General features: G+C 40.0%; 1 protein-coding gene across 1 annotated transcript; it reads left to right on the top strand.

Annotated features, from left to right (window-relative positions):
- Positions 1-671: 671 nt before the first annotated feature.
- RAB12 (RAB12, member RAS oncogene family) lies at positions 672-24,922 on the top strand. The gene is made up of 6 exons (XM_080579913.1): positions 672-992; positions 13,133-13,193; positions 20,545-20,683; positions 21,226-21,315; positions 22,195-22,299; positions 22,814-24,922. Exons 1-6 carry the CDS (start codon positions 743-745, stop codon positions 22,925-22,927), a joined length of 759 nt encoding a protein of 252 aa, XP_080436039.1. The 5' UTR covers positions 672-742; the 3' UTR covers positions 22,928-24,922.
- The last annotated feature ends 1,534 nt before the right edge of the window (positions 24,923-26,456 follow it).

The following is a 26,456-nucleotide window of genomic DNA, read 5'->3' as shown; positions in this document are numbered from 1 at the left end:
AGTTCTGAAAAACCCAGCTCCTGTAACCCCTGAACAGTTAGGGAAAAGTGAAATTTCCTCAAAGTCACGGGGAGCAAACGCTTGTTCTGATCAGTTGCACCGTTCGTGGCATTGCTTCTCCCAACACTTTATTAACTTTCCTTGGAATTAGCATTTGAGGTAAATAACCTAGTCTGTGTTGTTGGGAAGAGGTTCGTGTTTACAGAGGTTTGGGTTTGGCAGCGAAGCCCACCCCGGGCGAACAGCGCCTCGGTGCCGGGACGGGCAGGGAAGGCACCCGGGCCACGTCCATTTCGCCACCTCAGGATCACGCCCGGGGCCCGGCTCCGCCTGCAGCGGGCTGTGGCAGACCCCACCACGACCCGAGGGCCACAAACCACGGCCAGGCCTCGCTCCACGAGCACCCAGGCCGCGGCCCGTGCCCTGCCCGCGGGGCGGAGCCGTGCGGGCCGCCCCCCGCCCCCGGCACTGCGGCGCGGGGCCGCGGCTCCGGCGCTGCAGAGGGCGCTGCGCTGCCGGGCCGGGCTCGGCGGCGGCGCCACGGAGTTGTTCCGTTCCCGTTCCCGTTCTCGTTCCCGTTCCCGTTGCCGGCGCCGCTCCCCTCGGGCCGGGCGGCGGCGGTGGCGGGGCGGCCGCGGGCGGTGGTGGCTTGTGGGCGAGCCGGGGCTGGGCAGGGTACGGGCGGAGGGCGGCGGCGGAGGCGGGGAGGGGGAGCGGGAGCGCGGCGCCGCATGCGGCGCTGATGGAGCCGGGCTCGGGGCTGCCGCAGCGCAGGGTGGCGGGGGGCGGCGGCGGGCTGGAGCTCGGGGCGGGCTCGGCGGGGGGGTCGCCGGCTCTGTCCGGGGGGCAGGCCCGCCGCAGGAAGCAGCCGCCGCGCCCCGCCGACTTCAAGCTGCAGGTGATCATCATCGGCTCGCGGGGGGTGGGCAAGACCAGCCTGATGGAGCGCTTCACCGACGACACCTTCTGCGAGGCCTGCAAGTCCACCGTGGGTAAGGCCGCCCCGTCCCGTCCTCGCCCAGCCGCTCCCCGGGCCCACCCGGCGCTGTGTGGCCGTGTAAACACCGGCCCGGGCCTCGGTTCCTCGTCCCTTTTGCCCCGTGGCTCCCGGGGCCACCACCGGGGTGGGTTGGGGGGCGGTGGGACACCCCCGGGGGGCTTCTGCTCCCAGGGGAGCCCCTGCGCAGGGCCCTTGTGCCAAACTTTACGGCGCTCGGTTATGAAGGTGGTGGGGGTCCTTGGCGTCCTAGCAAGTTTGGGCAAGGTGTGTGGTCTCCTGCTTCGTTCGCGCTAGCAAAAAAACACAGTTTAAAGAAGATAAATTAGGGGTGGTTGGTGAGACAGGTCGCTGTGGTGTCGTGTGTAAGGAAACAGGAGCATTTCAGGAGCCGGGGGGTCGTGCGACACGTAGCTGGTGGGACTCCAAAGGCTATTCCAGGTGATAGCCCGGTTAACTCCAGATTGTTGTTGTTGTATCTCCATCAGAAAACCCTCCACAATATTAGATCGGAGGAAGCTAATGGTTTATTTCTTGAAGAGTACCTCTCGAGCATACTGCACGTTTTGCTCCAGCACAGCAAACCGGAGGGTGACTTCCTAGTGTTGTAGAGCAGCGTCTTGCGCGTGGTTTAGTCACTGGTGCAAGCCCTTGAGGTAGCGTAATGCCTCCTGTCTCAATGCCTGAGTGTGTAAGGGGCGGAAAGCAAGCTAGTGAGTCCGCGTTATTAGAGACCTGCTCTTGAGACTGAACTCCTGAGTGTTGCAGCGAGGTGGTTGTTAAGTCTGTGTCATTGTAAAGTACGTGTGCGTAGCTTAATTGCAGCTTGAAATGTGAGGAAGGGTATAGCATCTGATGGAAAGTGACTGTATCGCCTTTTAGAAACTAGATTGTTACTTTTCAAGATGATCTTCCTGTGACAGAATAACATAGTTATCCTTGTTTTCACTTTAATGTGTGTTCTGTCAGTTCTTTTGTTCTTATTCTTTCCTAGGTCCTTTAAAACTCCAAATCTGATAGAGCTGTGGCTCCTCTTCTTAGCAGCCTGTTAGTGTTGACGTATTTAAGCCAGTAACTTAACTTTTCAGAAGTTAGAAGGAAGTGATAACATGTCAGAGACGTAATCCTGAAGCGATGTGTTGTCATGAAGAAATGCTGAGGGTTTCTGTAGATGGGCTGGTTTAGTTAAGCATATGGTGAGCTAGGGAAGAACTGACAGAGGACTGTATTCTTTATTAATTCTCCAGGATTATGTATGGTTTTGAACTCGCGTGCATCTCCTTTGGGCTGACCTACATTCAGTGCTCTTTTGGGGCTGGACTGCTCTCTGTTAACTCGGGTTAGTTTCCTGGCGCGAATCTTGAGACCTGAGAGGACGCGCCCTAGACCCCAGTCCAGACTTCCAGTCTGGTGCCTTGTAAGCAAAACTGATTTGCTAGATAACCGAGACAGTGACTGAGGCAGAGAAGCTTCCTTATTTTCCAAAAAAAAAAAAAAGGCAGGAAATAAATGGTGGTGTGCTGCTAGACAGAAGATTACGTAATGTTTAATGTACAAAGTGTGCCAACATAAAGCAGCATAGGGAAATCAGCTTGTGCCAAAACACATGGAAGAAAGACTTGACAGTAATGGCATTCTTGCAAGGCCCTCTGACTAAAGTTGAGAGCTGTTGAGATTCCCCCAGATCCTTCAACTGCTAAATGAAAGAGCTTTTCGCAGTCAGGACTGAAAGCTCGCACCTGGCTGTTTTGCACCGTAGAGTAAGAAAAAGTAACCTCCGCTGCTTACGTGTTAGGTGGATGGAAAATAACCCACACTCAGAAATGATCTGAAGTCAGACTTTGATACACAGTTGAAATCATAAAACTCTTCCTTGGTAACTACTTACACTTCTTGAAAATCACTGCAGTAAGTGTAGAACGTGTTTTGAAACATTATTGAAAACAGTGTGACTGATCTAATTTCAGGGGAAGTTATGTAAACAGAATATACCTTGAGATTAAATTTGAAACAACTTTATTATAAAAGAACAGTTAAAATTTGCTGTATCTACCTATCTTATTGAAGACGTATTTTAAAGAGAACCCTAAAATACATATTAACTCCCTTACCTTGGTTAGTGGTCTCCACCTTACTTTGTATGTTTTTACTAAGCCTCTGGAAGTATAGGCCAAGCAGAATAATATTTAACACCTTAACCTCTTGCATGGAAATGTGCAGGCTACTCAGAAGTCTTCTCTGACAGCGATGTCCATAAACTTTCCTTGTCCAAAACGTATTAGAAGTGACCGGGTGACTTTTGTCTCTAAGTGCTGCTTAGGATAATAATGTCAGGTAATTGGAAAAACTGAGTGTTTCTGCATGAGTGGGGAGGTGTGGATTCAATTAAAAAAGATACAGTACTTTAATGTTAATTTACAAGGACTAAATTTGCCAGATTGGTGAAGTAAATTCTGCAATAAAAACATATCAACGTCTTCTGTCTCATCTCAAAACACTGAAGTTCTTTGAAAGTGTTCAAAAATAGCTTGGCAGATTTTGGCACATTATTCATAATGGCACACGATGTGCTGTTGATCTAAAATTCTTTTGATGTATTTATTTTGGGCATTAAGTTGCATAGAATATTGTGTCTACTTAATCTGCTATTTACACAGTACTGAGAATACTCACTGTGCTCAAATATTTACTGACTTTTGCACACTGTTGTCAAATGAGAAATAGAGGCTGCTGTTTCCAATTTTACATGCTAGGTTTGAATATTTGTTCTTATTATTAGGTTATAACTTATTTTTATTATTTCTTTGGGCAGAGAAATTTTCTTTAGGAACATTACTCTGTATCTACAGTGATGTAAAATTGCTGGGTTCATGCCAGTGTTAAATCCAAAGTAGTTAAGGTAACTTCTTTTCCATGGTGGAAGAATGCTTATTCAAAGGTAATATTGGCATTATATTAAGTTTGTCAACTATATATCTATATGTGTATATATATATATATATACACACATACACACTTTTATTTTAAAATGAAAAAATTCCCCCGATTTATGAGTCTTTATCTGATCTCCATGCACCTGCCTTTTTCACAAAGGAGAAAGATCCAGGACTATCACTTGGAGGTTTTTCAGACTCTTGACAATGAAAACCAAATTTGCCAAATTAGGTATAAAAAAAGGTGATCTTTCCAGAGCCAGTGGAGAGATACTCACTGGCATGGTTGTGAGGAGGTTTGAAGATGGGTGGTAAAGGAGAAGTTTTTGCCTTTCCTTCTTTCCCCCCTCCCTTACTTTCCCCAAAGTATTTTTATCCCCAAAGAAATACATCTTAATTCAGATCTCAGTAGTGATGTTATTATAATTACTATAATAAAGAGTCCTCTTATTTTTCAAAGGCCTCTGTGTGCCCTTTAACCCTCAGGACTGTCTGCCCTATCTGTATCTAAGTCTTCGCTCATTATCAATCTCCATGCTATTTTTCTTCCACGACAGATCTACAGAGCTCCTGTACTCAGTATTATTTCCTCTCCACCCTATTTTGCCACAGGCAAAATTCTGGTTTTAATCTCAGAACCTGAGGTTCCTGCTCACCCAACCTGGAGGCCCTGCACTGACTCACTTCTCAGGCGGCTGACTCTCCTGCTCCTCCAAATCAAGTAGAGCTCCCCTGCTTGTCTTTTCCGAGCTGGCCAAGTATGTAAAGTTTCTGAGGCCTAGTCTTACCCTTCAGCTCTTCTCGATCGTGAAAGCATCCCAGGAAAGAGGCCTTGCCTTTGAAAATGTAAGAGTTCAGGTGCCCTTACAGGCTTGCTGCCAGCTCCTTTTAGCAGCGATTCATGGGACACCACAGTACCGCTTGAAGAAAATGCTAAAGCTTCCTTCAGTACTTTTTTTTGTAAGCAAAATCATAGCTCGAGCTACTCGGCTAAGTTTGTGATGGGAAGTTTTGTTGTGGATCAGGATGGGAAGGTTGCGATCTGCTTTGGACTAAATTGTAGCCTGTTGGCATGCTAATGTGCTGCGGTGAAAGACTCCTTTGACTTCACAAAAATTGCTATTTGACTCTGTTTCACTTTGCTTTAATGTTAGCGTGAAACAGTATGTTGGTGTGTACGTTGGGAGCTCATTAGGTTTACTGAGCTCTGTAGCTTTTTCTTCCAAGCAGTCTCTTTCCTGACATTTCTTTTTAAAATACACAAGCAAAATGCCTAACTTCCACAAATAAGCAACAGCAGTGGTGAAAACTTTAGGTTAAACTTCTATCAGAGCAACTTTAAGCAAGGTATCTTCTGTTTTTAATACATACGCATGATAGATCAGTACATAGGTACACATACGTGTGTGTGTGTATATGTATATTTTTGGTTTTCTGCTGTTAATTCAACCTCCTTCATTGGTTTTTAGTCTTTAAAAGTTGGACTAACAACGTTCATGTGTAGTTTTCATTCCCATAAGTTTTTCATACAATATTAGTTATATTCACTTAAATTAATGGCCTGATTATTTTTTTAGTATCAATTGTTCATTTTTTCAGAACAGCCCTTTAAGTTCGTCCTTATTTTTTTTTACTTGTCAATATTTTACACTCACATGCGATGTGAACGTGGTATGTCCTATTAACCACTTGAAAAATAATCTTTTGGTAAATCATGATAAAAACCTGTGTTTTAAAAGCAAGTTTAGTAACTTGCTGTAATCTGAGATGAAGAACAATCTACATACGATTTTCTGAAAAACCTCCTGCATCAACTAGAAGAGTAGCATTTTTTGTACATTTTTGCTACACTTGTACGCATCCATGAGTTCTTTCTGATAAGTATAACTCGTTTTAATTTTTCTTTGAAGATTTTTTCCCTTCCGTAAGGTGGCACTGAAAACTTAATTGGAGTGGAGAGAGGGAGGAAAGGATAGAAATAGACGTCTTTTGCTTTACCACATCGTGATAAAGTAGCGATCAGATAGCCTTTTATTGGCTTTGTACCCCACATCAGCTCTGTACTTATTCTGATAAATCTTTGCTGTTGTACAAAACAAAAGGAAGAAAGTTCTGATCAATGATATTAAATATTTATGTGAGAATTAACCCTTATCTTCATTTTTCCAGGATATTAATGTATGTCTACTCTTATATACAGGCTTTTTGGCTAGCGTAGTTTAGCATAAATAAAATTAACAAATATCTCATTGGTGTTGTGCTGCAGTTACTCGACAAACTACAAATAGCAGAGAGCGGGAGGCTGGAAACTCGCACAGAAAACAATTTAACCTTACACAAAACCTTGAGATAATTGGGGAGCGTGTAGTAACTCGCATTGTTTGTTTTCAGCTCTGTAACCATGGGTTTAGGAAATGCATCTTTGAACAGAAGCCTGTGTTCCCTGGAAACTGCCTTCCACCTTTTAGGAGTAGTGCTGTCACTTGTAATCGACGCTGGAGACCACAACTGAAAGAAGCTAGCAAGTAATTGTTTGCCGAGTATGTGTCAGCTAAGCGTGTTTTACAGCATCTGGTGGAGTCAGCAATTATTTTCCACGCGTAACCATTTGAGCCCTCATAAGGGGCTCAAAACTGTGTTTTAAAATAGGAAAATGTAGTAGCAAGGTGGTATAAATTATCAGGGTTCAGGAGCAGGGTATTGGGGAGCTTTTTTCTTTTTTTTTCTTTTTTAATTTACTTTTATTTTTTATTTTTATTTTTTTGAATTACCAAGGAGTAAATTTGCAATTGATTTTGTCATTTGTAAACCTGCTGCTCTAAACTGGTACAAATGTTCAGCTACTGGGTTATATCAACACTGCAGAGCTCTCCAAATATCTCGTGGTCCAGTGTCAGTGAATGTATGAGAATATGCAAGTAAAAGAACAGAAAAAACCAAGAGCCCACTTGAGTGGTGTCGCATGTGGAGTTTGGTTTGGAAGGAGAGTGGAATGCAGCTGTCAAACTCAGTCTGGGCTGTGAACAGCTGAGAGTGTCAGGAGCAAAAGGAAAAAAAAAAAGGGGGGGGCATGTGATTCTGTTATGGACTTTCGTATTTCTTTCTGGAAGTTGTGAACTCAAATGTTCCTTTGGTGAAAATAGCGCACGCACTTTGCAGAATACTCGTGTTTTCAGCTGAACCATGAAATGGAGGAGATTCTCTGTGGAGTGCCTTTCATCACAGAAAGCCTGACGTGTCTGAGACGCTTCTCTTCTGGGCTGTCCCTAACTGAGGGAGAGGATTGATGTTCCCGCTTTTTAAGACTGCACCTATTTAACAGCATATGGCAACACTTTTACAATTTATTTCTCCTGGCATCTAAGGAGTGGAAAACTCAGTACCCAAACCAAAATCCTAAATTCAGTCCCATTTTGGAATAGATTCAGCCTTTTTAAAATCTGGAGTTCTATTAATTAATTTTTCTTTCACAGTTGATTTTCCTTTCAAGGTCAGGTAGTTGTAGACCAGTAGCTCACGATGTTTTTCTGTTCTGTAATGAGGAGTTTTGTAATATTTTTATCTTCAAGAAAGCCCAGCGAATCTTATTCATTCCATTATCCCCTTTACTTCATTGTGTTTATCAAAATTCTGGTCCGTGCTTTGAAGTTAGCACTGTAAATAGTGTAAAAAGTTTACGCTTTCTGAAGGACTTCGCATTCTCACAGACAGTAAAATTATAAAGAAATGACTTCCTCCGTTCTCGTTGAGTTTGGAAGTACCGAGCAACTGAGACGTCCATAAACAGTATATCAGGCATTCAGAAATCAACGTCAGATTCCCAAAAACTCATTATAACTGTACCTTTAAAATGTAGTCGCTGCATGTATATTACTTTTTTGTGTGTTGTTGTGTCTGTTTCCTTTCGGTCTGTAGCGCAGTTGCCAGTCAAGGTCCATGTAGACTTTTATTTTAGGCGAGCAGTCTCAAGTTTCCGCATGTTAATGGCTCTAGAATTACACTGCAGAGCTTTGCGGATGGCGTGCTTTACCTGCCTCTAAAGCAATCCCCAAACTGGCTCATATGTGACTAACGCTTAGTGCTTCCACATCTCTTTGTGATCTTTACTCTTATAATGTGCGGTTTGAGAGGGGTACTTCCACTTTGGTGGTTCTCAAAATTACCTGCATGCCTTCCAGCTTCCATTAAAGTTAAATATGACGGTTTATTTTTTTTCCAAAACAATTTTAGTAACCTTCCTCTGCTCCCCTGCGCCTTGTTCTTGTCCCTCCTCCTCCCCCAGCAAGAGGGTAGAAATGAGTACCGAAGCCACTGAGTGTCTTTTCTTTGACTTCAGCAGTTCCTAGAGGCTGCAGGTGCAAGAACTGCCTTGTGGTTAGTGCGTAGTCACAGGGCAGGGCTGGATTACAGCAGACACTGTGCAGACTGGTGACAGAGGTGGTTCTTGCCTTGGGAAGCCCATGACCTGAGCCATGGGCTGTAGGGAAGCAGGAAAACTTCTCTGTGCAATGCTGTCAGATGCCCAAAGTAAACAAACTGACCCAGTCTTTGAATTCGGTCGCTTTTGGCTGGTTCTTCAGGACACAAACCCTGGATTTTTAAACCGATTGTGTGTCTTCAGATATGGTCTGATTATTTTTCACTGATTGAACGGCTTTGATGCGCATAGCTAATGGGCCTCTGAAAATGTCATCTATTGGAATCGATTTTAGCTGGAGGCGGGTTGTGTGCTCTGTTCCCATCTGTTTTCCCAGCTCCTGCTTGAACTTCGTGATCAGGAAATCTTGGCCTCTTAAGGTCACTGTGTGCATTAAGCAAAACATTTCCACTTCCTTTTTCTGCCACTTAGGCAAAAAAAAAAAAGATTTAATTAAAACTTAAATGCAGAATGCATAGTGAGAAGTTTCTTCGGTGTTTATTTCGAGACAAAATGTTTTAGCTTTAAAGGGAGAAACTAGACACAGTTGTGTGTGTTTCAGTTTATGCTTTAGTAGGTAACTTTTCATTCCTGTTTGGGGCAAGAAATGTTAAAATCTATGTTAAAATCTGTTCCGGGCTAAATTTTTATTGGATTTTTTTCAGTCTGGAACAGTGTCAAGTTTGGGGCAGTTATAAGATACGTCATTGTCACTGACTTGCCCTTATCTAGAACTTCATTAGGGCGCTTCTATTTTGAGTGCCTGTTCTTTCTTTTAGGGCTGTTTATTTTGGAAGGGAGCGCAGACAGTTTGCTTAGCTGTGTGTTTAATAGACTCAATAAATTAATAAGCAAATAACCCCCCTCTATTTGCCTTGTGGTCTAGTAGCCCTTTATTTTTCCTGGAAAAAGCATTACTTCAGTTGAGTGCATGTTTTAGTAGGTGCTCTTATTTGTATGAAGTATACTTTTAATCCAAAGTTCACATGCTTTCACCACAAAAGCACTGTGCTTTGTATAAAATTTTCAAAATACCACTAATAAGCTACAGAGTAAGGTAAAGAGAGACCTTTAAAATCCTGTGCCCTTGTAAAATGCTTTTTTCAGATTTGGTGCTGTTGCCAGCGGTGATTATTGATCCCTGGGTTTTCCTGATCTGTATGCAGCTGGGAGCAACTGTACATTAGGAGCTCTTTGAAGCAAGGTTTTTAAAGAATTTATCAAATATTCTTGCCATCAATACTGCAGTGTCACAAAGCAGTTCCTTAAAAATAAAATAATAAAAATTTAAGAGCAGACTTAATACCTGCTCTGCCATTAGCTGAGTGGAGGGGCTTAAAAGGACTGCTAGCAGTTATTTTTCTGAAGAATGGGAGTAGCATGTTCTACAACTACAAGTATCAGAGCACCCGAGACTGCTCCTCATGGTCGGTGTATGTGAATGGGAAGACCCAGCTGTCTACCTCTGTGCCATGTGTGCCTAACAAGTATTTGTTGTATGTAACAGTGGAAAGCATGAGTTTCCTGATTGACTTCCTGGGACTGTTAACAGTTTTTCCTCCGGTTTTTAGTAATTGGAGAAATTAAGTGGATAGCAAAGCTTCACATGTAGTTATATTCATAGACTTTAGTCAAGCTAACTTATTTGTTTCGTTGAACTTTTTCTTATGATGTTTGAAATTAAAGTGGAAGACCAACGTATGTATTATTCTAATTAAATTATGAGTTTGTGTATGAACTCAAAGCTGTACCTTTGGCAGGTATATGGTGAAACACAGCACTGGAGTCTGACAGGCTTAGGGATTTATTTCTTCATTTGCAAGAGGAAAGTTGCCAGTCTTTTCCTTCAGTGTTGGCAGACGGGAAGCTTTGGTATTGTGTTGATGCTTGCTGAGCATTACTAATTATAAAAATCAGTTGAGCAACTTTTGCTTAGCGCTGGCAAGCTGTCTGATTTAAGTATTAAACGATTCAAACAGTTCTATAGAAGAATGCGCTTCTCTAAAACTTACTAGTTTGCATTGTCTGTTGCAAAGTAGAAATTTTTCATGATATGACTGTTAAAATAATTAATAGAAAGACCTGCCTTCGAAATAAGAGTTATTATTGAGATAGTATTTATTTTGAAACAGTCTTTTTCGTCTGCAGGCATTTTTCTGCTTGATTTCATTGATGTAGGTTGTGCCCAGTGGTCCCAGGAAATTCTGAGTTGAAATTTGCTTTTGTTAGAACAGTAGTATATTCTCTCTCTAGTTCGTTACCTATTTTTCCGTTTAAAAAAAAAAAGGGGTGAGGGAAGCATACCTACATACCTTCTTGTTCCTTGGTTTTACAAGACAGTGTATATAAACCGGTTATTTAATAAATAGGAGATTTTGATAACGAATTGGGTGAAACATGCATGAAGTTCTCATGATGATTTTTGATACATAGTTTTGGATCAGAGGTGATAAAAGACTTCTCGTGTGACAATGGGCTTTTCCTTTAGCAGAAACCGTATTCTCTCTGACCTTCTGCTTTGGTCAAGCTCCTCTGCAAGTACAATTGTTAAGCTAAGCCAAGTCCAAGTATGCCCCCTGTATGAGTATGGTAGATTCTTTCTCTATTTAGATTTCAGCAGGATGGTGAAGCTAGATTTATTTTTATTTTATTTTAACTGGAGGTCTCAGATGAACGGCAGATCGCATAGCATGCTGTGTGAGAGAGCGGCAGTGGAATTCGAGGTGAGACGTTGGGGCGGTTGTATTCCAGCTTCCTCGAGGAAGGGAGAGGTCTGAAGCGATTTCAGTTAATACTGATTACCTCCTCTGCCAGTAAATCAGCTGTCTTGTTGTAGACAAAGTTGTGACCATTCAGACAACTGCGTTTTATAGTTTAAATGAAATTATGTAGAGAAAAGGCATTTAGTAGTAGAAATAGTTAACATTTACACTAACAGAAATGTTGGTTTTTCAGAAGTGCCAGAAAATGTTTCTTAAAGTTAGGATTAATGAATGTTCTGAAACTTTACTTATTGTAATACGTTTTCTCAGTTTGCATATGAATGCTTGAAAATTGCTGTTAAAATTGTAGACAAATCAGTTTATTACTTTGGTTCTTGTATTCTGTAAGAACCCCACAGGGGTATGAATGGGGTACATTTCGGTAAGCGGAGCATAAACATCACATGTCCTGAGCAACTCTTAGACCTGGTGAATAACTGTGCTAGACACTTTTAAGGACATGCAGAAGAATAGCTGTCGTGGTGATAACCAACACGTTTATCACTCTGTAGTACACAACTGCAAGCTGTTTGGAGGGACTTTTGTCCAGGGGAATGAATATCAGTGATCCTTTCACATATTTAGTCTAACTAAACAGTGACAACCTGTTTTGCAAATTAAAAGTAGAATCGAAGCTATCTTTTTATTTCCATTAGTAAAATATAACTATTTTTTCTAAACTTATTCCGGTTTAGCCAACAGCTTTACAGGCATGACTATCTCTAAAAGCACTTTGAAATAAATGCCAAGTCGACAATGTGTAACTGGTTTTCGGGATGTAAAATTAACTTTTTTTCTTTATAATTAAGTTTTTCAGGACTTTTGGAAAGCTTAAGTAAGGGCCAAATTCAATTCCTTCTGTAGAAATGATAGTCTGGTCTTGATTCTAGCAATATCAGTAGGGGCACTTGGCTTTTACCAGGAACAGTTATTAGGAAATGTGTATTTTTCTGTTGGAGGAAATAAAAATCTGTACTCCTGTATGTGAAAGAGAAAAGCGTTTCCAACACAGTATGCTTCTACACTTCTGTGTGAGTTTAAGTGTACCAGTCTGAACCATGTTCTCTTGTCTTTTTATTTCCCTGCTTTCTGATTTAGCTCTGTTAGAAGGGCTGGTGCTCAGCAGGAAGAACTGAGGCAAAAATCTTTACACAAATGTATACTAAAATGATCAGGCAAACAATGTACAAATACGGTGATATTCTAGAATGTTTTTCCCCTGAAATATTTTTGTGGGAGAGGTGGTATTCTTTTGTGTCTAGATATTGTTTGACCATAGTATGTCTTATGTGTTGATTGCCAGCAGTTTTTGGACTTGAAATATTTCTGTATAACAAGGTCTTCATGGTTCTGTCTTTGATATTTAGCATGCATTCAAAATGTGCCTGGAGTTTTGAGATGATGGATGAAAATAGCACACAGGTATAAAAGGAATTTTAAAAGTCGATCTAAATCTAAGCAGTTTGTTTCTAAATATTTGCAGGAATTAAGAATGACGGTGCTAACAAGCTGCATAAACCAACCACAATTCCAGCACTCGTGCTGTCGTGCTTCACAAATGTCAAACTAAGCATCCAGCTTGGGGATGGATGTGTATTGCTCCATGTCACAGACAGCAGAACTGGTGTGGAGGGAGGGGGTTTGCTTCATGCTCCAAGGCGTCTGTGCCAGTTGAAAGTAGAGCAGGCTTGTCCTTGGCAGTCGGTGTGAATAAGGGAGAAACAACCAACCGTGCCCGTTGTTTTACTCTTACGTTGGGTTTACCTGCTGCTGGGAGTGGTGCACAAAGTGGAAGGTTTATGTTGTGATGCTGCCAGATTGGATGGCTCACAGACTGTACAGCGGTTGTCAGATCCCCTTGATGTTCCCGAGGTGACCCATAGGGTTGCAAACCCTTCTGCTTGTTCAGACTGTTTAAATTTGATATTAAAAAAAAAAAAATCCAAAAATAGTAATAATAATTACACCCTCGTTACTTTTGCTTCTTATTCCTACTTTTCTGTTTACTGTATTTTATTTATAGGTGTTGATTTTAAAATCAAAACAGTAGAGCTAAGAGGAAAGAAAATTAGATTACAAATCTGGTAAGTAAAACAAATGTGCAACCAGCAGTATGTTTTAATTTTTATGTTATAGCATGAATCAATATGCTTGTCTAATACTATTAACTGTTATAAGCTGGTTTAGCTCTTACCCTTTTGCTCCTCTCCTCTATTCCCATAAGACTTAAGCAAAACCAAATAGCTCTTAGATTTTTGTGAGGATAAAGGAGGAGAAAGATAAAATTAGAAATAGGACAGGAGTGTAACTACTGAAATACTCATGCATCACAGAGGTCTCGAGCCCTTTTTTCTAAAAGTGTGAAATTGTCTGCATGAGATATAGGAGTTCTACAAACAAAAGGAACCATGTTAAATAGATGCTAGAGAAAGTTGTTTTTTGTTTGTTTGTTTTTTAATTCTAGACCATTCAAAACTGACTTTTGTTATAAAAGCAATTATAAAGCAACTGTAAAATATTTCCTAAACTATTTTTATAAAACTTGGTATAGGCAGTGCTGTTTCTTTGACGCTATATTAAATAACTGAAAGCAAAGGGCATTCAAGACTGAGTAAATTATACCCACTATAAACAGCACTGAGAAGTAAAATAATTCCATACAACTAAGACCGTACACTTTAACTAGAACTGATGTCCTGCTGCAGAAAGCTCAACGTCTGAGCTCAGCTTTTCTTTTTTGGAGTAGGTTACATGTTTCCTCATAACAATTCCCCATGCCAAAGATTAAAACAATTTATATTGCTTAGGAATTTTTGAGCTTAAGAGCTCCTTTGTTTCGCAGAGTAGTGCAATACATAAGCATTGTTACGAGAGAATAAACCAGCTATGTTAATATACATTAATCTTATATGCTACTATGTAGAAGCTTAGCTTTGTTTATTAATAGTGCTTGATGCATAATTGGCATTGTAGTTAAGCTGTTAAAGCTGCTAACAATCTATAGAGGGGGAAAAAGCTCTGAATAACTCTTCAATGCACTTTGGGGATATTCTGATGGTTTCTCATTCTTAACTACATGGATGCAGTGAATTGAGCTTACTAACTCCTCTTGGCAGGTCACCATCAACTCTGTTTGTCACACCATGTGTCTGTCTTGCTTCCCTCTGAGTTAACTGCTGCATCATCTTTGGTGTCATCAGTCACCTAACACTTGAATGTTACTGGCATGTCTCCATCCATCACCTGTCCCTGTTTGGAAACCTGTGACCACAAGGCTGGCAGTTGAGCCAGCAATTGTTAGCCAGGGTCTGCTGAAGCTGACAGAGGTAACAAAGAATTTTGATGTGGAGATGCTACCGTATGCCTAATATGAAATTTTGCTGTGAAATGTGCAAAGGTTGTCAATTGATTTCTTCAGGTTGAATAAATACTTCATAGAAGAGAAGTTTTATTGGAAAAGAGATGTTTAAACCATTATTTTCCACATATTGAGAATATGCTAGTAGGATATAGGAAACTTAAAACTAAAAATTGATAGGTTGCTAAAATGTGACCAGTATTCCTGTGCAAAGCCCTGCTAAAATGGTGAACAAAACACATTGTAAAGAGAAAATATTTTAAAGTACTTTAAAATCCATGAGTACGACTTCCAGCTCCCACGTGTCACTTTCTCTCCAACAGTTGCTGTTAAAATGCTCTTCTTACAGCTAACCCTTAAACCTGTCATGGCATACTTGTAAATTTTTTGAAAAGCAATTAGATAACCACTCCTTTTGCTAATTTATCCTGAAGTATGTTGTATATGTTGTTGGGCTGATTTATTAACTTTTTTTGTACTTTCAGTTGGTAGATGAAAAGAGGAAAGCAATTTACAAAGTCAAACATGGGAAATTTAAAAACGCAGACTTGAGTCACACATGGTTGATCCTAATGCAGTCTCCTTTCATACCTACGCAGAGACAAGGTTGCCTCATATTTCCCGGTGGTCTTTACTTACAAAGGTCACAGTAACTACTACAGAAACATGTATTTTCCAGTAAACCATTTACAAAATTTTTGCACGCGTTTTCTAAAAACGACTAAGATGACTAAGGTTGCATTTTGAGGCATCCAAGTTTATTTATCTTTAGTTGTGATAATTCCACTTCAAAAAATCAAACAAGTTTTTTTTTTCTTGTTGTTTTTTTTTTCTTTTTTAGTTTCATTTTGGTATTTCAGTACCGCATTGGGTTTTCAGTGGTCACTCAACCTGTCTCTTCATTGACTGCCCTGCCAACAGTTTTCTCAACAGACCTCTGCCACTTAAAGTTAGGGAAAAAACAGCAGAGAACTATGCTGGATATATCAGTCAACTAGGCGTGCAAGACATCCGTCTGAAAGCTGCTTTCACCTGCTTGCTGTTAGTACAGCAGCATACAAATTGGTCTCCCATGTTCCTTTCCAAGTGGATACTGTGCACTGAAGAATCATGGAGGCTTCTGCTCTTGCCTCTAGCTTTCTTGTTCCTATCCAGTCCCTCCTAACTACAGCACCTCTTTCCTGATTTCCCTTTCAGTCAGGAAACGACCTGCTACTCGTTAGGATATAAAATAGGAGAGCAGCACCGAGGATGCTAAGTAGCATCCATCTTCTCTGTTCTACCTGGATGGCAGCAGCACCCCTTGGGCTCCCAGAAGCAATAGTTCTGCTTCTGTGCTGCAGTTCTGGGCTGAAAGGAGTTCGTATTCCCTGAGAAGCAGCGTGTGGTGCAGTTAGGCTGTGGGTAAAGTAACTGGAGCGATCAGCTGAGTTGTGAAGCGAATCTGAGCAGCTGTGCTTTTTCAGAGCTTGAAAACTGGAGGAAATATAGGAAGCGCACCTTCACACTTCGAAGCGTGGTGTGCCGGGGGCTGCTCAGGAGGACAGCAGGGGATTGGAGTGTGCCCTGTACCCTGAGCCATCGGGACACTTGCCTAAAACAAGAGTTAGCCAGCCCTGGCTACCTGTCTGAAGGCACCTGGCTGCTGGAAGAGGTGGTGCCGTGTCACTATGCTGTGTCCTGCCAGTCTGCCAGGGGAGCCCTCTGGTATTTCTACAAATTTACTGGCCTGGCAAGAAAACCGTCTGCTTCTGAAGGTAGTTTGGGCTGCTGCATTCTCCTAAAGAGTTCTGATTCTGCCAGCTCAGGGTTTCCTAATGGGCAATTACCCTCTTGGAAAATTTCTGAGGAAAAGATAATCTGTCCTGAAACTTAACAGAATGTAGTTCCTGCTGTTTAGTACCTCTGAAATAAATTATTTCATATCATAAAAGATTATAAATACATTTTTTTTTAATTTATGGGAAGGAAAAGCTCAGCTTGACAGGTAGAATTCACCTCTAAAATGACATAAAACATTTTTAAAATGTTATCTTCAAGTTCCATAAATGCACAAAGCATGAGAAAGCATTATTTTTTAACTTGTTTAAAAATACATCCCCCTCTATTGCTACTTTGCACCACCACTCGTTAAAAAATGAGTCTAACTTCAGAGCCAAAGACAGTTTTGAGTCTGTCTTTCAGGCAACTATTCTAGATAGAGAACATTTATGTAAAACAAAAATTGTCCAAAAGTATCTTAATTAAGATCAGCTGTATTTGTATTGTGTTCTATGCAGTCTGAAATAATGGGAATACAGCAAGTCAACACTTGAAAATGGGCTTTGTGCGTTTGTTTTTTTTCATTTGCTTTTGTTTAGTGTAACATTTGTTTGCATTTTTGGAGTGATGTCTAGTTTCTGTTGCTGAAGCAGAAAAACAGTAAAGCGAGGATTTTTTTTAATTACAGTTTGTAGTTGGTCAAGGAGTCATATGTCGTGTGTTTGTGAGTACGATTTAGAAATATCATTGTTTTTTCCATTAAAACAAGTTCTTGAAAAATCAATAAAAGAAAACTGGTTTTAGTATTTAAAAAAAAAGAAGCAAAGGACTCAGCTGTTATATTTTCTCAGTGATGACAAATCATTGATCAAGTTGTAGTAACTTATTGTTTGGACTTGTGATGTTTGAATGAAATTGGACTGAGTGATTCTTTTCTGTCGATTCTTACCAGAGAAAAAAGGAACTAGCAGCACTTAGTGTCATTCACAAAATTCATGAAGTTGCATACTGTTAGAGCAGTTACATAATTCTTGTCTTTTCTTGCAGCTTTCTATTGGTTCTTTAGTAGCTATCCTTACTAAAATGCTCTGGCTGTGGGAGTGTGTGATATATTGATGAGAATAGTATAACAAACTTAATTTCTCCAGCACAGTACGTGAAGGGAAGGCATTTAAGGTGGATATACTTTTAACATCAGCTCTGCTTTAGGACTTACTTTTTTTTACTCACTGGTGGAAGAATTTAATGCTTTTTTTTTTTTTAAAGAAAAAAAAGACCATAGCACCTGGTAGAAGACAAAAGTTTCCACGTGTAAGATCAACTTGATTACTCCATCTGCAGCTTACTCAGCCAGCTTGGGGTTGCATTCGAAATTAACTGCCCCCTGTTGATTACTGCTTATTCCAGAGATAATTTTCTCTAATACCGTGTTACGGTAATGTTAGAGACCACAAATTCAGTTTATTTTCTTCCGGTTTTTGAAGGAAACGAGGGTTGTAAGATCATGCTTGCAATCAGAAACCTGTTGGCGGGTTTCATTTAAATTTGATGCAGCAGTCGGTGCGTTGGTTACGTGAAGTGTGTGGAAGTCTCCGCCTGTTAGAGCAAGGCAAAGAAAGTCAGCCATAACCCGCTACGATTAGTGCGACTGGCAGGTGACAATTAGTGGCCATCTGGCCTTTTAACACGTGTAGTGGGCCGCCAGGCTGTCTGTGGGTTTCTTGAACTAGCCACAGCGTGCAGTGTGTCTTGTTTAGCCAGCAAGACAGACTACAAAGTGTGGGATATTTTGAGGAGTGCAGGACCTGAGGGTATGGCGGCGGAGAGAAGCAGCTGCTGGGGAATGATATAAACGTTTCAAGCACCTGAGGTTGTGGGGTGAGGAGAGGCTGATAACACCAGATAGACTTGGAGATAAAGCACTCAGCAGGCTGGGGGAAATGTGGGGCTGGAGACAGCTGGAGTGGCGGAGAGTGACGTTGCGTAGTTGACTCCATCGCTTACACCTCAGCTTATCTAACGTGTCGATTAGTCTCTTCAGACAGGGTAGTTGAGCGTTAGAAAAACACAGGGGGAAAATAAATACACTAACGTATGAACGAGTGACTTGGTACTTCAGCAGTAGCCCCTCTCTGATGGAATTGCTAAAAGTCCTCGGCAGGGACCTGCAGGCCCAGCCAGGCAGCTCTGAAATAGCTCCTCTATTTCTTTGTTCTGAGAAGGGCACACCGAAGAGGGGAAGACTGGCCAGCCTAAGAGGCAACTTTTTTCATTAGTCTGGCCACAACTAGACTTGGCGCATTCCTTCTGCCACATGGGGGATGCCCTGCCACCTGCCAGCCGGGTATGTCTGCACAGAGTGATGGAGCTGGAGGGATCCCATCCACACCTGGTCTGTTGGCTGGGTGAGCAGCAGCTGGCAGAGGCTGCTCTACGAGATCCTAATTCTGACAAGTCTCTTCATAAGCACCAAAGCAACGTTATCGATATGTGGAAAATCAACGGTTCGTAATAGAGTTCTTAAATCCTTCGTGGAAGGAACTTCCAAAGGACTTGTCAAAACCAAATCTGACCATGGCAAAGAAGGGAAGAGAAAATCAAATTACTTGTTTTGAGTAATATTTATCTGTGTGACTTCAGCTGCCGGAACTTGTATTGCTTTAATAAAAATGCTTCATTAGTGATAAGAAAGCAAGCAATTAACCATCTAAAACTGCTCTGACATACTAAGAGCTTGATCTTTTTGAAACAGGCTACCTGTTTTTACCTTCTGTAGGGTCCCAAAGGTTTGTTTGGATGTAATTCTTAGGTTTTGAGTGGAGAATGGGATATGACTAAAAACAAAATCAAATTCCTACTGCATCCATTTTTTTCTCTTCAGCCTCCCTACCCCAAGCTCCATATCACGATGACGTTGACTTGCAGTGAAGTATTAGTCAATATTTTTCCACAGGCTGCGAGGCAGACGTTTCAAATCTCTTCCTAGTAGACAGTGTTTACTCTGTGAAATCGCTAGCAAAGTTTTGTTGCTATCAAGGACACTTCTGGCAATTTCAGGAGAAAGTTAAGTGCTTCATTTTTAAACCTGCTTATTTAAGATCCTTAAAGATTTTTTGAAGAGCAAGATAGGTTTGTGGTAGTTTATTCTACAGCTTATGTTGCATAAACCTTAAAAGAATTCTTCAGGGCAATCAATGTGGCATTTTATGAACATAACTTTTTTTTTTTTTTTGGTAACAAGTGTTTTCAGCTCTCCATTGTTAATCTCATTCCCAAATTCATCCTCCTTTTGTCTGAAATGTGGCTGTTGAATAGAGTTCCTTTTGAGCTTCTGAGTCCCTGCAGATGCACATTTTCTCCCATCCACTCTGAATTTTGGCCATCTTTTAACTTACAGTAAAAATTAAAAATTACCCATTAATTCTGGGGGCTGAACTCAAGCAGCAAATACTCGATCACTTTGTAGCACTGTATAACTTTCCACTCATGATAGCAGTCACATTTTAAGACTTACAGTATACACCAGCTTTTTTTTTTTTTAGTGTATCTGCCAAAAATCTTCAATAACAGTGTTCAGTAAAAAAAGAACTTTGTATCACCTACTTTGGAATATAAACTATAGCTAGTACAGGCAAAGCACTATCATTTCTGGAAAACGGTCTCCTGTGTAAAGCGCAACCTGATAGAAATGCCTGTAATTATGAAAATGAGGATTGGAAGTGCTTTTGTAACACCTCAGATGAATAGGTCTAAGTGTGAAAGCCAATAATCTGTTTTCAGAAGCCATGCCATGTAGTGGCTGCTTGCTTCTTTCATTTACTTCTGCCAGTAGCCTCTGCATTAGTCTTAGAACTACGGCTGAATTGCTGTGGTTGATCCAAAAAGACTCTGAAGGCTCAAATCGTAATGATTGATGCATTGCTCATTTTATAGGTGGATGTCCAGATGTGTTAGTTTGATAAGCATGTTTCCATTTCTTTTTTCATTTTTTCAGGGCTATTAAAAAATAACAACAACAGCAAAACCCACAAAAATAGCTTCATTTCATTGGACAGCTTCATTTTCAGATGCATATAGAACTGTTTGGTGGCCTTTCTTGGTGAAGTTAGTATGGGATAAGTAGTTCTGATGTGAAAACTTTTTGTGATTGAAAGTACTGCTCCATTTTTTTGCCTGAAATTCACACATATAGGAGGAGATCTTCAATATAGTGTCTAATGAGTGGGAGGGGTGTTTTTATTAAAATAGAAACAAAGTTATTGTGTACTTTGCAAATCAGTGAAATGTTTGTGCCAATGTTTGCTGCTGCTTCTTAGGGACACAGCAGGTCAGGAGAGATTCAACAGCATTACCTCAGCTTATTACAGAAGTGCCAAGGGAATTATTTTGGTGTATGATATCACCAAGAAGGAAACATTTGATGATTTACCAAAATGGATGAAAATGATTGATAAGGTAGGCTCTAAATGTTTTTTTTCATTTTTTTGTTTGTTTTGAGAAGCTTTTTCTCGAAGGAACGCTATAAGACTTTTAACAGTATATGTGTAGGATTATTAAACTAACGACTGCTAATTTATGTTAGATTCTTTTAGGAGGAATTTAATAATTACGTGTTTTGTTGCAAAATGGTTGTCAATTCCTGCATCCTCAGACTGGAATTGTCCTAGTTAGAATTGCCATAGGAGATCTGTAATATTATGCATTTGCCTATGCACTGGGGTATGAATAAATATTGTATTTTGGTCTGTGAAATAAGTTACCATGTTCACTCATAAACAAACTGGAACAACAACTGTTTTTCAGTTAATGTTTTAAAATTGGTGTTTAAAAATTGAAGTTGAAAATTCTTGAAATGTTTCGGAAGTACTTTGCCATAATAAACTGTGTAGAATGAGTCCTTATATGTAAAGGAATTGCCCTTTTTGTTGTTAATATTGTGTTGGCATTACAAAGTCTTATCTTTCTAGGTTTAGTTAATTAAAATGTTTTACTTGCAGTATGCGTCAGAAGATGCAGAGCTTCTATTAGTCGGAAATAAACTGGACTGTGAAGTTGATCGAGAGATTTCTCGACAGCAGGGAGAAAAGGTAAGAACAAGTATAAACAGATTTTGAGTTACAGCTATACTCAAAACTGCTGTGACATTGCTGCTGAGAGTCTGTGGCTGTTCTTGTTCCAACTGTTAGGCCTAAGGAACATACTGAGTGAGAGTGGTGATGTTCTGTAAAAATCCATATGATATTTACTACTTTTTATACAATGTGCAATTACATGCTTTCTTACTGGAGCTGTATGGCTTTGCTGTTTAGAGGAAAAAAAAAAAACCTACAGATCTGATTGTTGGCCCCAGTACACAGTAGTGTAGATGATACCTGTCTTTGTCAAGTAGACTGAAAAAGGCTATAGTAAAGACTTGAAGCATAAATAGCAATATGCCCATTCAGAACATCTTTGTCTTCTTCCAGACATTTGCTTTTCAGTACTATTTTAGGTTAGGCAAGAGTGCTACTCAATTCCTTAGCTCATCTTTGCTTTCATGTTTTTTTGTTTTCTTCCAACTCCAAAAGTACATACACTTTCATACATTTGAAAGTTAAGAATTTTTTTAGAGAGTCAAGGCTGATTCTTATATCTGTACTCCCCTTTTCTGCATTTAATAATAAGGTTGAGAATGAATCTTCTGAGAAGTTATTACTCTTTGGCAATCTGCGGTAGTCCATGTCAACTGAAGACATGAATTTCTCAGATTTAAGTCTGGAAAAATGTAGCACGCTTTTCCATTAAACCAATTCTAAGTGAAAATCAGCTATATCTGGCAATATTTGCTGTACCTTAGAGATTCAGGATTATTAATTGAATTCAAGTTCCTTCACAGATTTCAAGAAAAGTTTTTAAAGGTTTTTTGAGGAAAGTATAGTTGCTGTTTGTTGCTGTTTGTGTAGTTACCTTATTTTCTCTTCCATCAGTTTGCACAGCAAATAACTGGGATGCGGTTCTGTGAAGCAAGTGCCAAGGATAATTTTAATGTGGATGAAATATTTCTAAAACTTGTTGATGACATTCTGAAAAAGGTAAAATACTGAGGTGGTAGTTTCTGTGACCAGATAAATGGTCAGAGTTTAAATACTGAATCACTGATTGTATTTGTTGGGAGGACATGAAGGGTAAGTGCACACTGTCAGGAGAGGTTAATACTTAGTGGGCATGATGCAGTTTACAGACTGCTGTATGTTTCACTTAATACTGATGTTGAATTTGGTAAGCATCTGCTCCTCTTTGCTATGCTTCCTATTTCCTATAACTTCACTTATATCAGTGGCTGACTGTACATTTGCCTGTTTTCACGTGCAGGCAGTTCTCTTGTAATGTGTCATTATTTTTAGAAAGTGACTTTATTTCAACAGGGTCTTGTAACTTCTTTCTGAAAGACATTGTTAACACAACTTGCTTTAATGTAGTTCACTAATTAATAAGAACTAAAAATCCTTAAATGGAGGCTTTGGGTGACTGAACTCTTGAAACTATCTCATCCTGCTGAGTTCTGTGCAGATGATTCTTTACAGGTGATTTTTTCTTTTCTTTAAGATGCCACTGGATGTTATAAGAAATGAGTTGTCCAACAGTATCCTGTCCCTGCAACCAGAGCCAGAAATCCCACCAGAACTGCCTCCTCCAAGGCCACATGTCCGTTGCTGTTGACTTGTTGCTCCATACAGAGTGAAAAATAGGAGTGGGAGGGTAAAGAAAGTATCTATAGTACTCTGCACTACAATCATTTGGCAGTTTCTTGTTGCACTTTGTTATTCGAGTCAGAGCTACACACTAACTTGTAAATATGCAAATATGCAATCCTGTGTAGGATTCAGCTATATAACATTTAATTATTACCCCTCTCCCTCACAATGATGTTTCATTCATTGCCCCAGTGTTATAAATACTGTACAGTTGGTTGGGATTTACCACACTTCCAGTTGAGGAGGAGGAGAAGTTAAATCTATACCTATTCTTGACATAAATGTCGTAATAGTTCTTGTTATTATAAACAGGCAGGCAGAAGCTCTTCTGGTATGAAGATAAGTATATGGTGCTTTGCTAACTATTTTAAAGACAATTTTTTTAAAACAGAGGACTTTATGTACAAAGCTTCCATAATCAGCATTATGTTTCATTTTAATGTAGTGAAAACATTTTTGGCTGTAGCATCCTCTGCTGACTGGATTTATTGAAAGCTAAGTTTAATTTTTGGCAGCCTTATTTATTTTGTTTAATGCTGAACCCTTTCTTTGTGTACTAAGACATCACATCTGGTGCAGATCTAAGATTGCACTCTCAAATTGCATATATAATTTTCTGCATAAGCATAAACTTAATTGCAAGAATCAATTAGTTTAAATAAAAGAATGGAGATATATTCAAGCTCTAAAAGAAGGTATAAAAAGCAATGCTGCTGTCCTAGACAAATTCTTTAAAAAAAAAAATTAAGGTAATGCATTTTCCTGTGTTAAGGAATATATGTGTGTATTTGTCTGGACATCTGTAGGGTTGGGGGAGGGGAAATTAAGGTGAAATGATTTTCTTTCCTAATGGTGGAAAATATTCCCATCAAGCAAATACTGTGTTAGGTTTTTGTCTGATAATGAATTTGTGAATTATATCTTTGGTATATCTTTTATTAAAATGCACTGTTTAGTTTAGCTGTGGTAAATCAGTAGTTACATATTTGAATAACTTGGTGTGTCCTGAATGTTGTGGTATTGAAAAACATTGTGGTCTTTCTAAACTAATGAAGTGCAAATAAAATTTTGTATTTATGAATGACAGTGGAACTGCACCTGTTATTAGAATGGCAAGTATCGAATGATGGGTAAAAGGTAAAATCTAGAATATGTAACAACTCCTGTTTTAATTTCCTTACTATTTAACTTTGACAGTTCCTTTAGGTCTAGTTAAAAGAGCAGCAAGCATTAGTTGTTCACCTTGATACTTGCTGTCTTGAGATGACCTAGCCCAGCCGGTATCTTCAAGTAGCATGTGACTGGTTGTCATGCTATCTTAGCAGGTGGTTGCAAAACTATTAATTACACTGGCAACACAAATATTAACCAGTCTTTTTCACACTACAGCTTCTCTACTTCTCATTCTCTGGTGCTGGAACCATTTTGTCACCTTTACCACTCCTCTAGCCAAAACACTGGCACTGAACAGTAAGCTATACCACTGCCTGAAGCAGCTTCTCTGTGTTTTATGGAAGGAAAAAAGACACACAGAACTGTAAACATTTTAAAAAGTAATAATAAAATTTTTGATCCCTTATTTCACTGAGTGAGCTCTGACATTCTGAATACAATGCCATGCAGGTCTTTAGCACATTTTGATTTAGACTTACAGATTAAGGAAGCATGGTTGATATTTGTGCTTATGTCTTCTGCCACCTTGTGCCTAAACAGTTTGCTTTTTTACATAGTAAACTTATGGTTTACTATCATATTGATAAGATGAAATCAATTTCTAAAGCACTTGTAGGATTTCTGATGACACTGTGGGCAATAGCAGGGAAGGAAAATTTATGGAAACCGAGTTTTAATTTGACAACCATTCTATTTTAGCTGATTTGTTTTTATATGTACTTAGAAACTTGTGATTTTTTTTTTCCTGCAGTTTTTGGATTTAATAAAAATTAAGAAATCTGACTTAGATAAACTTTCTTCTTGTAATTATGTTCTGTTTGTATGTAGGTAAATTGGGATTCCAGTCTCTTGTATCAAAAACGAAAAATCATTGCATTTGAGAGACCTATTTATGTAAGAGTGCTTGTATGTACTTATTCATTGGAAATCATAAAAAGTTCAGGAAAATTGTTTGCTTCAGATCCATTATGATATGATCCTAAAGTGGGTTTTGTCTCCTGATTTGTTCCCTGCAACTTTTACGTGAGTCAAAGTTCATTTACATCCTAGCAAGCATTTGCAGTGTGGTGTGGAAGGATGGGTGTGTGGGGGGGAAGTATTATTGCTTTCCATTTCCTCATACAGAAGTTCATCTGTCAGCCCAACCCTTGTTGACCTCTTGTGATGGACTCTTAGAATAGCCTGCACAACCATTAAGAGATCACAGGAGGAAAAAAAAGGGAAGCTGAGAACTAGCTGCAGTTATAGATCTGTTCTAGCTTGTGCTAGCAGATCATGGTTCTTCAGGAGCCGTGGTTAGAAGTAACCCATTTCTGTGCTCCCAGGTGTTTGTGGAAGTGGTTTCCTTCTAATACCAAGCCCAACATGCTTTACCACTACGCTTGTCAGATGCTGCTAGGTCCGCTAGTCCCTGGCAGTTTCTTCATGCTGACAAAAATACACAGCAGTGTCTCTTGATAATCTAGCATAGCAATTAGAAATCAAAGAAGTGTCTGAAATAGGATAGTAACGTCTGCTCCAAAGTAACAGTGGTTTCCTGACTTCCATGAAAAAATGGTGGGTGGGTCATGGCCATGTAAAGGTGTTTTGCCACTGATTTCAGTGCAGTTAGGATTTAATCCAGTAAGTGACTGAAATGGCAAAACTTCAGTGGTATGTCCAGTTAGCACTGTGTCTTCTACCAAAAATTAAGTTCATCTCTATCAAGAGACTGATGTGATACTCAATTGTTTCTGAAGAGTTTTAGATCTGCCTATAATGGACATTCAACCGGTGGGCTGAGTTACCAGGTCATTTCTTTATAGATGAATAGAAGGAAAGTAGGAAGGCTGGAAATTTTTCTTTTGTGTAGTAGTGAGTCACAATACAGAAAAAAATGAAAACTGTTGGCTTACTAGCACATCTTGATTTACTCAATAGGTGTCATGGCTATTTCCTCAGGACTTGTACGGTCATGCTGTGTGTGCTGCAGGAGCAGTGGCGGTTGCTTCTCCTGCTCACCAGATCTTTTGCCTCTTCAGAACAGAGATACACAGCTGATTTCAGCATTTGCTACCTCTAAAGAAGGAGGAAGAGAAGGCGGCAGAAGAAAGGACTGGGAGTTAAAAGCCAGGGTATGGCGACTTTCTAAAGCAAACTTAGGACTGCATGTTTGTGCCATTGCTGGACGCTTCCATGTTCCTTCATTTATGTCAATGCTTAATTTATGTCACTCTACTGAAGGAGTAGAAGTTTTTGGCAATGAAGGCTTTGCCTTAATTGGTTTGCCTTTTTGTCGTTATTGTTTGTGAAAGTGATGCTGTGAACTGATCACTACTTGA

This window comes from Anser brachyrhynchus (genome assembly GCF_964034855.1).
Source record: "Anser brachyrhynchus genome assembly, chromosome: 2".
Taxonomy (NCBI): domain Eukaryota; kingdom Metazoa; phylum Chordata; class Aves; order Anseriformes; family Anatidae; genus Anser; species Anser brachyrhynchus.
Note: the sequence above shows the minus strand (reverse complement) of the source record. Positions and strands in the feature narration are given on the sequence as shown.

Bases quoted from the DNA above. Each gene is read 5' to 3' on its own strand.
- RAB12 (XM_080579913.1), top strand. From the start codon at position 743: ATGGAGCCGGGCTCGGGGCTGCCGCAGCGCAGGGTGGCGGGGGGCGGC. The intron at 993-13,132 runs GTAAGGCCGCCC...TTTTATTTATAG, and splicing joins GGCCTGCAAGTCCACCGTGG to GTGTTGATTTTAAAATCAAA. The intron at 13,194-20,544 runs GTAAGTAAAACA...GCTGCTTCTTAG, and splicing joins AAAATTAGATTACAAATCTG to GGACACAGCAGGTCAGGAGA.